The 16219-nt window shown below is 40.2% G+C and overlaps 1 protein-coding gene across 4 annotated transcripts in view; it reads right to left on the reverse strand.

Moving 5' to 3' along the window:
- Positions 1–16219, reverse strand: part of PIKFYVE (phosphoinositide kinase, FYVE-type zinc finger containing) — a 62039-nt gene that overhangs the window by 26686 nt on the left and 19134 nt on the right. For 3 of the 4 annotated variants that reach the window (XM_035331249.1, XM_035331250.1, XM_035331252.1), the window contains 9 exons: positions 14354–14511; positions 13193–13304; positions 11317–11464; positions 10661–10828; positions 5341–5403; positions 3177–3306; positions 2743–2923; positions 1396–1470; positions 632–733 (listed from right to left, as the gene is read on the reverse strand). In XM_035331249.1, coding sequence (XP_035187140.1) covers positions 632–733; positions 1396–1470; positions 2743–2923; positions 3177–3306; positions 5341–5403; positions 10661–10828; positions 11317–11464; positions 13193–13304; positions 14354–14511 — 1137 coding nt within the window. The remainder of the gene's footprint in view (positions 1–631; positions 734–1395; positions 1471–2742; positions 2924–3176; positions 3307–5340; positions 5404–10660; positions 10829–11316; positions 11465–13192; positions 13305–14353; positions 14512–16219) is intronic. The other variant, XM_035331251.1, reaches the window with a different exon arrangement.

A 16219-nucleotide genomic window follows, 5' to 3' on the forward strand; every position in this document is an offset into this window, starting at 1 on the left:
GAAAACATTATGGCCCAAGCTTAGGAAGGCACCAGATGCCCAAATCACGAATATCCTACCAAAGACCTGAAAACTGATCCTCAGACAGGCGTGCAGTACATTAAAGAACATCCACCCATTTCAGTGTTTTCATACCCAGGCACCTCCCTGCTCTCAAGGGCTGGGCACCTGTTCCAAAGTGACATTTTATAGTTAATCACTTCATTAGGTTGGGTGTTGTCCCATTTGTTCAAGCTTGACAAAGAATAACGTGGGCACAACTGAACTCTCACTTATACTCACTTCTTTAATATTTCTCTGCACACTTAAGCCATGCCAAGCTGTGACTTTCTGAACCCTGTGTTCCTCACACAGTGTATCATTAAAAATGAAAAATGTTTCTTAAAATATTGTATTTAATTGTAATGATCAAGATCTATCAGTATGTGTAACTCTTGATGGCAAAAACCCTCAGAAGACTACAAGTTTGTACTCTTAGTGCAACAGTTTTCCTAGCTAGCTGTTACAAGAAGAAATAGCTCTTCAGTACACAATCCCACCTTACATACTGAATAATCAGATGTGCACCCCAAAAGGGTGAATCAGTCTCAGGCAATTTCAGCCAAGAACAAAAGCACGCTCTTACTTGAAGCACTATAGGGTCTATGCAGGTAAACTTGGTTTCTTCTCGATAGAGGTACTCAATTGAGCACTTCAGCAGAAGAATTTTGGGATTTTTTATGCAAGAGTTCATCTAGGAAAGAAACAAAACAGTTAAAAGACATACAGCTGGAAAAGTAAATATGGAAAAAAACATACCAGACTACCCATGACTGTATTTAATTAACAGGCATCTCAGTTATTCCCCACACCAACCATACACTTTTCTTTTTATGAGCATGTTACACCGAGTTCTTGGAATTTCACAGCTACTGTCCAGCAAGAGTGAAGCATTGGAAGTTTCTGCAGTCCCCTCCCAACTACACCAAGTCACACTAACTCTTCACATACCTTAGAGCCTCTGTTCAGATCATTTCTATTTTGACCTCCAGCTTTATTTAAATGTTCACTTTATTATACTGTCACAAAGATCATGACCATAAGTGTTTTTTTTTTTCTGGCTAACTCTTGGGGTAATCATTAGATACAGTCTGAAGTGGTAGGGGTGGAAAGGATATTTTGCTATACATGCATGAGGAAAGCTTTTTCTCCTCCTCACACTCGAATCTGAGACAAAAGAAAACAGCTTTGAAAAGAAACATTAAAACACGTTCCCATTTAGGTGCTGTGCAAACTGAAAAAAGCCCGTACACCTTCAGATTGGTGACAGAAGCCTCTAGCACAAAGAAAGTCACAGGACATTTGTTTCCTCAGCATGCACTACAGCCAGCACTCGATTAATCCAGTCTAAATTACCTTTTTGTGGGCGACATTCTTAGTGCAAACAAATCCATTCACCACCATGGAGTCAAACTTCTTTCCACCAGGAATCTAACAGAGCAAAGGAAGTCGAACACTTAGAACTGTTATACATTCCTATAACTTAAATGCTGTAAACCTAACAAAATAGTTATTGTGGCTATTGTGCAAGCTTCATCTACACCCTCAATTATCAGATGAAAGACCAGATGCTGTCATGCTGGACACACAACTTTTCCTTTAAAGTCTGGTAAACCAGAAACAACAACATGAAAGCAAGTATTAAGTTCCAGGATCTACAAGCTCCTCCCAGCACATACGTATCTGTGAAGTCAAGTACACTCTGGAAGACAATAATGGAATGCAAGTTTCTACAGGCCATCGGGAGCATATGCCTTTGCACATACCATTTTCACTAATAATGGACAGGAGTTGTAATGACAAAAGAGAATAAACAAAACTCTACTTACTATTTGAACACAAACAGTTGACTAATGTGCCTAGAGTCACAACCAATCGCCACAGTAATAAACATGAAATGTTCCTAATGACACGTTTCAGAGACTGTTTCTGTTACTGGCATATAAAAACATGAGAGTTTTCACATCTGAACATCTGCTTTTTGAACCTGGGCTTCAGGAGAGGCAGCATCAGTTGTCGCTGCCTCAAGAGACCCTACAGAACTGTCAGGAGTAACACAAGGCTCTCCTCATACCTTAACTTGCTTCTCCAGTGCAAAAATAAGCCTGAGCCTGTGAGCTTCAGCGAGGCTACTTCCTTAGAGGTTAGTTTCACATCAGCCTCTGAGAAGAAACTCTGCATGCCACAGCTCCAGCCTTACAGTTCATCAATGTCATCTCCTGGCCATCTGGCAGATATAAATGAACCATCCCATAACAATCAAGTTTTCCTCCACAAAAAGTCATTGCAATTAGCATGGGAGGAGCTAAATCCACCATAAAATGGAGTCTGTATAGCAATAGATTGCTATACAGAGTCTTAAAAGTTTCTTATCCAGCGTTTAGTACCACTCCAATCCAAGCATAAAACAAGCAGAAGCCCAAAAAGGAAACACTTCATTATAGAGGTGTTGCTCTTTCCTACTTTCTGCAGCCTACAGCCTGAAAAAAGAGGCCAGCTCCAGGGCATTGAAAAGCCTCTCCCAGGATGCAAAGTTCTTTCTATACAACTGTTCCTAGAAACCTGCATTATCTAAAGGCCATGTTGGCCAAATACACCACGGAACATGCTGAGGGGAGTGGGGATGACCCTTCTCTTCAAACAGCAGGTGCTGCCAGCAACTGCATTCTTTGTCTTTCCCTACATTCAGGGTCCAAAACTTACTTTTTTGATGTGGACAAACTGGCGGATATCCATGTCATCATCTCTGTTCTTGACATCAGGCCGTACTGTTTGAACTACCTGACAGACCACAGGTACAATGATATCCCTCCATGACAGGGACAGGGACTCATTGTATAGAAGTTGCTGAAGCAGTGCCATCATGTGGTTGTGATTAGCAGAGCTGTAAAAAAAAAAAAAAAAAAAAAAAATGTGAAAAAGAGACAGAGCAGAGTTTAATTGAAGTCACCTTTCAGAAGGTGACTGGATTGCACAAAAGCAATCAAAATATACTGTAAAAATGCTGTTTTCTTAATGCAAATTATTTCCTTGTATTGTCCACAGAAGATCAAGTTCCACTGAAAGCTGGTGGAACAGGAGGACTTCAGGAATTGTTACTCAAAATATGCAAATTCTTTTTTCTATATTTTTCTTACAGCAGCCTTTCCATGGCTTGTTTCTCCCCATTCTCTTCCCTCAGCAGATCCAGGTTGCTATGGTGCCAGCCTAGTGGTGTGAAGAAGAGTTCTTTGGACTTCTCCTCCACTCTCCTGTTGAATAATGACTCTGCAAGAGAGAAACAAACCTTGTTAATATAAAGTTTGTTGTTGAATTCCTGCATCTTTCTGAAAGGCTACTTGGAAAAGGAAATAATTTACTAAGACATAAGCCTAAGACTCTTGAAAGACTGAGTTTGAGTTAGAAGTCATGGTAATAGGAGACTGCAAACAATATCAAGTACAATAGTTGTGAGTACACTGAGAAAAAGAGAATTAGTGAAATTCTTGTACTGGTAGTATACAGCACATAATTTTAGTTCCAGAAGAACAAGTTAAGACATGAGAAAGCAGAAGTTATATCCCAGTTTTACCTATAAATAAGCAGCAAATTCAAAATACATTATATATTCATAATACATAATCATAATGCCTTTTAGATTTAGAATATTAGTCAAAGGCACTGATTTGATCCACAGAAAACTGTTGCTTTAAAGACCTATACATGTAAGTGCCAGTAGAAAGATCAAGTTATTCCATTCAGGCTGCAGCACAAGTAGCCAAAATATCTTGGTAAAGGTCTTGTTTAGCATGTCTCCCAAACATATTTAAAAGAAAATGCTACGCTACTGATGAACCTTTACATGACTTGTAGCCCTGAACCCAATCACCACACCCCTTGCTAGTGAGGTGCAGAGTGAGCTGCAAGCAGGCTGGCTCAACTAGCCTAAGTCATGAACAGAATTCTCTCTAAGTCATCAGAATTCTCTTTTCTCTCTGAGGTTTAAGAATTTTCCGTAAAGAAAGTAGCAGAAGTTTTCCAAAAATCTCAGCACATCTTCTCATACCCTTTCACCTATCATATACTCTTCAGTATGTTAAACAGGATGCCAACAAAGGCTGTATCCACTGGATACATTATTTTTTAATTCTAAATGTCAACAAACTGTAATTATTTCTGGTTTTGGAAAGAGAAAACATGTTTCAACAGTGCAGAAGAATCCCCACTTTCAGGGGGTAACTACCACTTTCAATCACTGTTTAGTATGCCTTTAAAACATTCCCTATGTTTTGCATTACCAAGATTATATGTTATTTCATTACACAGTAACTCTTTTAAATTGCAGAAAAATAAGTTATTTCCCACACAGGTATTATGATATTCCAAATAAGAACTTCCCCATTCACATAATGGCTGACTATATTATAAATCTTTTATGCTAGTGGTGTGTAACTTCTCATCAGCAAGTATGTATGTCTTCAGAATTCAAGCTTAAAACAACTAAGAACGCATGATCTGAATGCAAAATCCTTATATAATAACCTGAGCAGGAATACTGAAAAAAAAAACTCTTAAAAAAAAAAAAAAAACTACTTCTTCCACACACACTCCATACTCAAAATTGCATATGGAAGATAAGCAGAATTAAAGCTAGGTTTCTCCCCTTACCCTTCTCCTGCAAAAGTTCAGTTAAAAACTAAGCATTAGTTTAGCCAAAGACTTCATTTTTCTGGCTGCACAGACATTGGGATTTCCCCATTTGTTTCCTCCTCTCCTTTGAGCTCACTAAAATCAAGAGCATCAAATGGAAACAAAAATCCCACAAGTGCACCTGACTACAATATTGGAAGGCAGATGGTTTTAAGACTCACAACTGTGTCTGATCACCTTTCATTTCAGAAGTAGTAATGCTGGTGACCAGAAATCCAGAAAAATTTGAGATGAAGCTTTGAATTGCTCTGTAGAAAGAGTGCAATTAATCCTAACACTTTTTTTTTTTTTTTTTTTTTACAGAAAGTTAGAAGTGGTGTCTTATAAAAGTTTGTGGGCCGGGAAGCTATAAACAAGAGTGATAAACCCTGCTACTTATACTTACTTTAATAAAATAAAAGGTTGAGTGTTTCTGAATGAAAAAATTGAGAAGTGAAAGAAATTTGAGCTTGTAAGCACATTAAAAAACAACAGAATATAGTCTATACACCAGTTTGCCCCAAGTAGCTTTAGTTTTACTATCAAGAAAATATTTCTTTGTTAAAGGACTACTGAAGAACTTGCATGGTTATATTAAAGCACACAACAGCAACATTTGAAGTTTCCCCTTACCTTTAATAAAAGCATCACTTATAGAGAACATCTGCTGCCCTCCGTTGTCAGGATTCAAGTACTCTGAAAGAAGAGAGAAGAGGGAGATAGGCGGAGACAAAAGTGACAGGTTATACTGGTATGCCCATATAATTACGACGTACACGCCCACACCAGAAGCAGCAGCATTACTCATGTAAGTGTTTAGTCATCAAGCTGTTGCTAAATTAGCGAGTGATCAAGACAAGAATATCCTCTCAGTCTTGTTCTATCAAAAAGCTCTAGGAAGACAAGAAAACACTATTTATTACTGCAAAGAAAACAAGGAAGCAAAGTAGAGATGAGCACAGACTGAACTAGCCCTTAAAGAGTCTGCTCCCTCAGTTGGCATGCACTTCTTAAAGATCTGAATACAGTTGTGTCAGGCTATGAGCAGACACCATGGGAATGTCCAGACAGGAAATGGCCTCCTCATTCTGATCTAAAAATGCAGCTTCAGAAGCCATTCTGATCTCAGACTCCAATAAAATATTTTGGTGTTCTCTCAGACTCAGTGAGAGACCAGCCTTAACATTTATCTTGCACAGTGAAGGAAACAAAGGCAGCAGTTTACATTTGGGAAATAGGACGCAGCTCTATCTGCTACACTTCTTTAGCTTGCTAGATCACCACAACTAAAATAGCACGGTGATCTTTCAAGCAGACTGTCTGGCTACACAAATCTTGTTTTCTCTAGAGACCATTAACCTGTTGTGCATTTAGTTAGTTTACTAGCTTCTACAAGAAGGGATTTTAGTGGGAAAATAAGCAGTAGCTCAATTTCTTACACAGTGTGACCATTCATTATCACCTTTCCTGAGGACAGTCTGGACTTACTGCCACAAACAATGCAAAGCCAGGCTTCAGACACCAACAGAAAGCAACATAAAGTTGACAAGACACAAGCAATCACAAGTCTCTGAACAGCATCATTCAAGAGACCCTTTACATACCACTATTTTAAAGATCTGAGCTTGTCTGCAGTTACCCAGTTTGAAATCACATACTCAACAGATGATCAGTGCACCAAACTTAAGGGGCAGAACAAGGAGGTGCAAGTATCTATTGCAGCTCAATGGTATTTGCAGACTCCTTTCACCTCTTGCTTAGATTAAGCATTTAGTTTACAAGCAACCTACCATATAATATAAATTGTCTCACCTTCAGCATTCACCCACAGCTCCACAGGTTAGCTAGACAAAGTCATGGCAGACTGTCCCTATGCACGAACTTGTATGCCAACACCTCAAACCCTCTCTACTTTGCAACAGCCTCAGGGCAGAAGCTCTTACTTTGAACGCACTGAAATTAGATCTAACATACAACCCTGCCTGGCATGGCCAAAGCAGGAGTAATCCCTAGCTGAAACCTAACCTCAGGTTTTCTCTGGCCAAAGCAGCAGGTGACACCTTCAAACCAAGAAAACTTCTCAAAAATAGAGCTTCACCTCCTGTATCTTTGCTTCCTTCCACTTGTGTCCCAAGGGAAGTTCCTGACAAGGTAAGAAATCCACACCTCTTACGAGACCAGAAAGATAACACAACAATAGGTGCAAGTTGGGATGGTGAGAGTGGCTAATACATACAATTCTCACCTCACATCATCCCTACATTTATCACACTCCATGGAGGGGAAGAACAGGACACAAGAACACCCAGAGGTTTCCATGGCATATTTTCCACCCTGTTTGCAAGCAGTTAGCTGTTAATAAATTATCATATATACTGCCCTGATCAACTTCCCCTCCGCCCCAAAATATACAAATTCCTAAATCTGATATTCAAGAGAAGCCAATACCACAATGCACACAAATTCACAGGTCTCCAGTGTAAACCAGCAAGTACCTTCTTAATATAAGGTGCACCAGAAGAGCTCCTGATAACTGGACTCTAAGCCCTGTCAAGCAACAGTGGTAAAGAACTGTGTCATTATTACCCAGTTTTCTCTTTCCCTCTCCTAGGTAGATACTGCCATCAAGAACTCCCAAAATATCTGCCCTACCAGGATCACAGATACTTGGCTGCAAGGACATTTTGAAAATAGTCTCCCATACTGATTACTGTATCTCTTTGAAAACAGCAATTAAACATTTGAAATAAATTGATCCCATCACTTAATCTCCTCTCCCAGTTTAAATACAGAAAGCAGTATTGCTTGGTTTCCAATTTTGATACATCCCAGAAAGTACCATTATCTTTGGGCAGATGATACTATAAATGAGTCACTATGTTCATTTGTAAGATACTACATGCCAGCTAACTTAGAGTCACTAGAATTTCACAGGAACACACTGGACGTTAGTCAGCCTTTAACATCACAAGAAGTCCTGCCACTAGACCCAGACTATGCACAAATCACTGTTATACAACACAGCTAGTATATCACAGGCCATTGCGTCAAAGCAGCTGACCTCTGTGACCAGGGAAAATTGTTGCATATCCCTTAATCGGCTGAAGAAACCCACTAACCACTTAGATCAAAGTTGACCCACACTTCTAGCACTGATGTTTTGCCCCCTCAGTACTCCTCTAGTGACTATAATTTACACAGCTGTGAGAAAATTGAGTTATTAGACTCAAAACGTGGGCATCATCTTCAGTTTTGCTTCATTTTTCCAGTGAAAATTAAATCACTGTCACCTAGCCTAAATACAAGGCAATTAGGATGAAATCTAGCCCTTTACTCTTGACATAATGGGCATAGGGAAGCTACTGATCCCTGACAGCTACAAACACATAGTGCCACTGAATAACTATAAATGCTCTGTTAATAAAATAAACACGTCCCATTTTACATATAAGTTTAACTATCTACTCTTGACTGACTGATCAGCATCACCACGATAACCAGTAACTCCTTGGAATGCACCTTTTGTAGAAAATGGCCAGAATAAGTTGAAAACACAGGCTGAAAGTCTTTGCTTGCACTCAGACTTCAATACATTCCAGAACAAAGTTTTAAAAGCCAGACATTTAACTACCTTGTGCAACACATGGTTTTATCCCATCTAATTTTTGGAGGCCTTCTACAACAAATATCTAAGTACCTAAGAAATTTCAGTTGCCCTGTTGCCAGGAAATGTTTCCTGCTATTTTAAATGTTGCCAGTCATTTTAAGCTGTTTCTTCCTGGTTAGTTCTTACCTCTAAAGACTCTCAGGGTAGGTCAGGGGAGGAAGACAAAACAAGACCTGCAATAAGTCCTCTGTATCTGCAAAGGGTACAGATTTTTCCAAAAACTGCAGAATAATATTTACCTCTCCACAACATGTTTTAACAACTGACACCTCCACCTTATCTCAGTTCTAGCTGTATTACTGATATTTTCCTCCTCAAGGGAAATCCATTGCTCTTAAATGGAATTGTTTCCAGTATTCTACTATAAACTGCACTTTTACAGAATAACCTGATTAAGAAACCACACATTTCAGGAACAACTAAAACACCAGTTAGCAGAGATCCAGAGATAGCACAGTGCTGTCAGTATATACAACTCAAAAAGCAGAAGTGTCTCTCCTTTCAGTTCCCTCACTACTTGCCTTCTCTGATAATCTTCTTTGAGCTCTCCGTCATTAAAATCTTTTTCACAAGAGCTTCAGTTCTGGCTATGAAAAGCATTGACCTGGTTAACAGCTTCCGAGAGAGGTAGGTTCTCTTACGTTTCCCCTTCATCATGTAAAGCTTTTTGCACAGAAAGACCAAGATGCATCTGAAACCAGGATTACTGCTCTACAAGCCTTTCTGGCCACAGCCAGTTTTAAAGTAGCTGACTACAGCCTGTTTTAATGCCAACACATGCTGATAAAGATAAACCTACTACAGCTGTAAATTCATAGGATACTGCAACACACCTGGGCTTTGTTCAAGCTCTGTTAATCCAACATCTCTCTTTCCTAATAGGAATTCCTTGATACCTTTTCCCTTTCCACATTTTTGCTTCCCTTGTAGATGTATTAGTCAAAAAAGACAAAAGGTATCATTAACAAACTGGTGTCAGTAGTGCTGACAACTCTCCCTATTTTAAGTCATTGTCATCAACTCAAATTTCAAACTTCCTGTGCTCCTCTTTAAGGAGCAGGGGAAAAAAAAAAAAAAAAGATTTCAGTTATTCTTGACATATTTTTAGCAAATAACAAAAAGGTGACTTTAATAAGTACTGATAAATGCTCCCTCTAATTTTCCTCACTGTCCTTCCCTAATCATCTAACATACACAGCATGTCAGCTGTGAGTGGCTCTCCTCCCTCCCTCTCTTCAGAGGGAATTTCATAGTTTCAGAGAATGCAATCCGTATGTAAGCATAAAGCTAAATCTTGTAAACTGATCCAAGCCAACAGAAGAGACCTGCTAGGCTTCATGGAAAGATGAATTAATTAGGAGTCCCCGTTATTTAACTCTGGATCATCTTTTAAAGTTGGAAATTCTGTAGGGGGGGTGTTATGGGGCTGGAGACATAATTAAGAATAAGAAGCTCCTCAAAAGCAATAAAGTACAAAACTTTACAAAGTTGTTGCAACTTGTAAAGAAACAAAGCAAAGACATCAATTGCTACCCAGCATGTAAAACAACTAGAATATACTAGGTCGATGACACCAGCAAGCTCTAGAGTTGTTAAGCTCTTTTGCAATTTATGTAATGCAACTATCAATGGTAGGCACTATTTTTTTTTGCTCATATTTAGTCTTTTGCTTATATTTGGAGTCTTTCAATTCAGCATTTAGGAGAAAAAAAATCTAAAGAGGTTTTCAACACTATTTGATTTCTTCCTACTTAAGAGGAGGTTCTCTTGAAAAAAAATATGATGTATATGGATTAATGTATATTAGGCCATACTGCTTATTAATAATAATATTCTTCTGTCAAATGTAAGTTTACTAAGGTAGGATTAGAAGCCAGCAGAGTTGATCAGTTCATTGTTGTTCAATTGATTATTTTTTTCTGCTTGCTTTTCCAGTTTCATCTCAAACTGGAGAGATGGGTATCAAACTGGTTTACACATGGACTATTTTTCCACCCCATTTAGCCAGAAACTTTATGCATGGATATGCCCTACTATGTGTGGACAGCAGGACACTTTGTTTCAACTGCAAAGAGAAAGTCACAGGGGAAGTTACACACACTGCAGAGGCTGTTCAACATGTCTCCTGAGCCTCCTCAGAGGTAAGCGTATCAGAACTGCAAGCAAGTGCCAGCTAGATATCACACTTCCCCCTCTGTAAGACAGCTACTAAAGTAGTGTCCAAATCAGTGTTATTAGGGCCCAGCTCTCCATCATGTGCAACTCCAGCTGGTGACTACCTCATACCTTTTTGGTCGGCAGGGTGAGGGGGCACATGTGGGTACTTGGAGTGCTTCTTGATATGGAAGTTCACGTTGTCCAGCTCCACGTTCAGGCTGATGGAGGCGGCTGAATCACTGTCCATTGTGGACTGGAAGCTGCTGACTGAAGTGCGCTTGCTAGGGCTGGCGGAGTCTTTTAGTGTTGGGTAAGGGGGAAGATACATGGAGGAGACGGGTTCAAACGGGTATCATGAGGGTACCAGAGAGGAGAAAAATTGTCTTTAATACATAAAGACCAGTGTGAAATACTACAGGAATACAGTATTTTCATAGTTCTTACTTTATCTTGATCTGTGCATGCTGACATATTGGGTCAGCATTCTTCAGTGCATTACTATAGAGCCACAAATCAAGCAGAAGTCTGCTTGAGAAACAGAAGGCAGTTTACATGCTTCTCCTCCACTAGAAGTATGAAGCTTTTTCCGTTCCACTAAATACAAAAACACTGCATCCATCAGAAGAAACAGGAAGACTAGCTAGGTTATTTTTTGCTTAGATCCTTACAGCCCCATGCACACATACACACAAGTAAAGCAAGACATGGTTAAACTACTATGTCCTGAAGGACTGTGGATAACAGGGAAGAAGGCAGAATGAGAACGAGACTCAGCTGAAACTCACTGGCCAAGTTATCTTCTCCTTCATCAGCAATCTGCTCTGTGTCACTGTCATCAAACTTGATGTCTTTGAACCAGGATGGCTCAGAGTGCCCCTCTACAGAGTTCACGGAGTCACTGTCTGGAGAGGGGGTTTCCGAGAACTCTGTGCTCTAAGTAGACAAGGAAGAAAAAAGGTGTTAAAATGCAGCTCTGCTTATTTCAGCCTATTATTAAGCAGCCTTAGAAATGCAGATCAGACATTTTTAAAATTAGAGGATACTCTTGGGCTGAGACAGGTTAGTCATAAAATGATCCTTCAGCACAAAACGGGAACAGTTTTGAATGGGAAACAAGCAATGCCTTACACTTCCCACAGTGTTTAGTCTCTGCTTCCTCCCCGCTTACAGAGAAGTTGTGACTAAGTGGCACTAAAGGACGAGTTCATTCTACTACACATTTTCTGTCACCACACCCACCTAAGCAGTTCTGAATGTTTGTTATCCCCAACAGAAGCGGATGATGATCATATCCTTTACCCAGAATCCAGCAGACTAAGCCTAAAGCACTGGAGTGACTCTGTGACTGACCAGTCAGAGCAGCTCTAAGTTTCACTCTCAAGTCAGGCTCTGTCTGGGGCTCCTGTGTCAGAACACCTGGCAATAGCACCAGATAACCCAGAGACTACCTAATTACCATCAGCCAGTCTGATGCCCCCGGTCAACTCAAGATGAAATTCTTACTATTGCTCCTTTGGCTACAGCAAGTGCAGCAAGCAACTGAGTCACTAACAGTTTCTCCTGACTCTTGTTTAAACCAGGACAAATGGGATCACATAGCACCTTCAAATGATGAGAACAGGAATTGGCTTTAAAACTTGAGTAATGTAATCCCCTTACAAATAGCTACAAACAGATTCAAAAGCATTTGCTAGTCAAGGGCAAGGTTTTACTAGCAAGATGAGATGGTGTGGTTAACCAGCTGAGATTCCAGATGAAACTCAGAGCAATCTCAACAGAAGACAACGTGATTATGGCCAAAAGCTGAAACGCTACGAAAACAGGATGGTAATTGCTGCAAGCTTTCCGACTGCGGCTCACAGGGCAGCTGAGCTATTCTTCATTGTCAGAAGCTGCAGAACATGCAAGACTTATAACTAAATGTTTACAGGTAACAAAGGCTAGAGATATCCTGTTTGAGTAAAAAACAAAATAAAACAAGAAAACACCGCAATCCACTCAGGCCAGTGACTGCTTTTACCCCTCATCAAGTTTGATTGCAATGAAATATGTCAGGATAGAGTCTCTGATCACTGGTTCCCTGCTTTCCTCTCAGCTAGCCAGTCCTATTTGGTAGGCATGACAGAGACCTCCTCCCAGTCCTTCATTATGTGGCAAAGGTACTGAGTTCCTTATTGCTGCTGTCACTGGAGATTGGAAGAAGGTTACCTTATGTCCAACACTGTATATCTAAAATATCCATTCTTTGAAAAGTTTTAAAGAAGCTCAGTATCAGTAATCGCACAGCAGACTATAGACTATGCACATTACAGACAGCTGCTAGAAGCACTGGCTCTGCCATTCTAAGGCCTCTGGAAGATGTCCACCATGAGAGGCGCTGGCCAAGACTGGAGACCTTTCCCTCTCCTTTAGGCACTAAGTGTAGCAACTCATCCTTCAAAAAGGAAAGCCACAAAGCTTTCTGGGCAAATGCAGCTTCCTCAGGTTTTAAACCACTAAGGGAAATGTCATAGACTCTAATTCTCTATACAGGAGAGCTTATTTAGAAAAACACACAATGGCTGCTGAGAAAGTGATTGAAAAAGATTCTAGTCAGCAGCCAAACACAGCAAGGACCATAATATTCCTGCTCCCTCCCTCAAATCAGATTCACCCTTTTACCTGTAACGGTCGGTACAAGGCATACTCATCTCGGAAGAGCTGATCATGATGACTGACACAATCTAGCCAGCGTCCATCAACCAGTGCTTGTCCTATGGCAATGGCTTGGACTCTGGAGGTGTAAGAACAGAGACAGCTTTAAGTCTGGTTTTAAACGCATATGGTATAAGCATGGTACAAGAGGAAAAAAAAATCATTTTCTACACTGACTCCTGTATTCCACTGCTATATTTAACCAGACACTACTTAAAATGTTGTGGAGAGGCAGCAGAGTGTACTGTTCAAGTATGGAGTTAGATTAAGAGGCTCTCAGTGCTCTAAACTCAACTGAGGTGTCCAACAGACAAGATATTGGAGGAGTATAAACAGAATAGCTTTAGCTTTAGTTACAGGTATTGATCTGCTGAGTGAGGACCCTGGCTAGACAAATATGAAAACCATCTTAGTTTTATCTCTCTTGCATAGTTAAATATACCTGATTCTTTATACTCGTTTACAATACTGAGAACCCACCAAAAATTTAGCTATCAAACTCTACTAGTGATTTTTGAACCTGAGGTCAGACTGACCCTTTGAAATATTGGTGAACTCCACAGTTTGCTTTCTTCTGTATTGCACTCCAAGGATGAACAGATTAAAGTGGATTTTTCCCCACTTAGCAATAAGGAAATGCTTTGCTTGGCCAAAAACCCTTTTGTGGAGCTGGGAGAACAGACTTTGATTTTGACCTGTATATTATGAAGTAGAGGCTTTTGCTAACAGGTATCCAAAATGTCCATTGCTTTGTGACTCTGCAATTGCTTTCCATTTAGCAAAGGATAGCAGAGGTCTGGAATTTTTTATTTATTTATTTTTAAATAGAGTTTTAATAGTGTATTCATGGTTCTCTGCCCATTCAGTGATATTTAACCCATAAATCTGCCTCTCACATCAGCTTCTGAACCAGCCAGTACTCTGTTCCTTGTTTTATTTGGACAAGAGTGAATCAGAACCCTACCTACTTTGGTAGACAGCAAAGAGGTAGGTCTGAATTTTGTTTCTTTCTCATTTGCCTGCAAAGGGATCTATCTCTGGAGTCTAAAGTACCTAACATTAACTGAAACTCACATCCTCCCACCACAGAGTAAGAAGACACCTGTCTTCCTAACGCAGCAGGGTTACCTTGTGGTTATGTGCCCATTTCTGAGGAGCCAGTTGACCAGGTCTTTTCCTACGATGCAGTTGGGATGTGTCCGCAGCCAGTAGCGATGGTCTTGGAACTCCATCCCACTGTTGTGATGGCAGATCTTCTTCCACAGATCTTTCAACTGGACTGAATCCTGGATAGGGAAATGTGCAAGTCACTTACTAGTCTGATCTCAGCATTGGTTTCAAGAGCATCAGCCTTGGTCCTCAGATAAGCTTCTAGATCAAGAACCCTCTAGAAACAGGCATAAAATCTAAGCCATTCTGCTCAACCTATGTAAAGCAGTAAAACAGAAATGGCAGACAAACATGAGATCAGCTCCTTGCATCCTTTATACAAAAAAGAGAATCAGCAAGAAACAAGGTGGTTACAGACAAGAATTAAGAGGGTTTGGGGTTTAAACATAGCAAGCTTTTCTACTACCTACTTACGCCCTCGCTGCTGCCCTCTTGCGCCCTAGTCTCAAACTCAGGTGGTGTGTGCAAGGCCAAGGAAAACTCATCCTTTGGAAGAGAGTTTTTCTATACTTTCTGTGCTCATCCTAGGCTTTGTGAAGCACGCTAGTTCATTATCCAGCCTAGATAAAGCAAGTGCTTGACACTGCAGTGCACTCTGCCATGTTCACGTTCTGACATACCGTTTCCTATTGAGCACCCCCTTTTGTAGTGTTCAATATGAAGTCTTTTTTAGCCACCACTAATTTTGGCCACTAAAGAGAAAAAGAAAAAAAAAAAAAAAGCTGTGTATCCTGCTCAACTTAACTAATCCCTTTTGAAGTTACAGATCTCTTTTCACCAACTGGAACACTTTAACTTATGCACTGACCTTATTTTCAGGCCTGTTAAGCATGTGTGACAACTCTTGTTTAGGCTGTGCTCCATCCAAACTGAACTGTCTGCTTTGCACCCAGACCCTTTTGCTTTCACAAATGCACCCAGGTTTGGCACAGAACAACTGTTGCTGCTGAGTGGGAGCAACCTGGGATATAACCTGGGATTGTTTTGAGAGCAACAGAGCACCCCAAGGGATGGAGAAATGCCACTCAGATGCAAGCTCACTTTCTCAAATGCCTCACTCATTCTATTCTTGTGCAAAAATAAAAAAGCTTTAATTAAATGTTAACTAATTCCAGCTTTCCAGTTAACTGCCAGACCCGTACCATTCTACTTTCACAAGGGTGCCATGAGATCTAAGAGTTTTGCTCCACTTTTGTTACCAGCTGCCTTTCTGCTTTTATTTCCAGCACTGGCTGTCCTGGGCACCATCGTAGAGCCAATGTCAGCAGCTCCACTGTCACACCAGGTTCTGTAACTCATCCATTTGATGCTATACATGTCACAGGACCATGAGATTTGATGCACGTGGCAATTCCACAGTTAGGTGCCTTGAATTTTACCCTTAACTCACAAAGGGAATTCAGAAAACTGGACAAAGTAGCAGAACACAACAAATCCTTTCAACTCAAGGATTTTGACCTCTATTTCATAGAAGTATGTGCTTACTTCTTCCCCCTACCCGCTGTTTCATAAGCAAAGTTTATTAGTTTTCTGAATGCAGTGTGCTAATCTTTCAATTACCTCCTGATACAAAGTCAGCCCCACATGCTAAAGGCATTACACAAACAGTAGGAATTCACAGCAAATCCTGCATTAACTAACACTACATCTTCTGTACTTACATGAACAGAAGTGATACTACCAAGCCCCTTCTCCCACAGCTAAGACGACGAATAACAAAATCAAACAATGTGAAGCTGAAGTGCACTGGAACTTGATCATCTTGCTCCAACTTGCATTCATAGCATTTTAGATTTTGCTTTTTCTGCATTAACATGTGTGTGG

Source organism: Oxyura jamaicensis, chromosome 7 (assembly GCF_011077185.1).
Source record: "Oxyura jamaicensis isolate SHBP4307 breed ruddy duck chromosome 7, BPBGC_Ojam_1.0, whole genome shotgun sequence".
NCBI lineage: Eukaryota > Metazoa > Chordata > Aves > Anseriformes > Anatidae > Oxyura > Oxyura jamaicensis.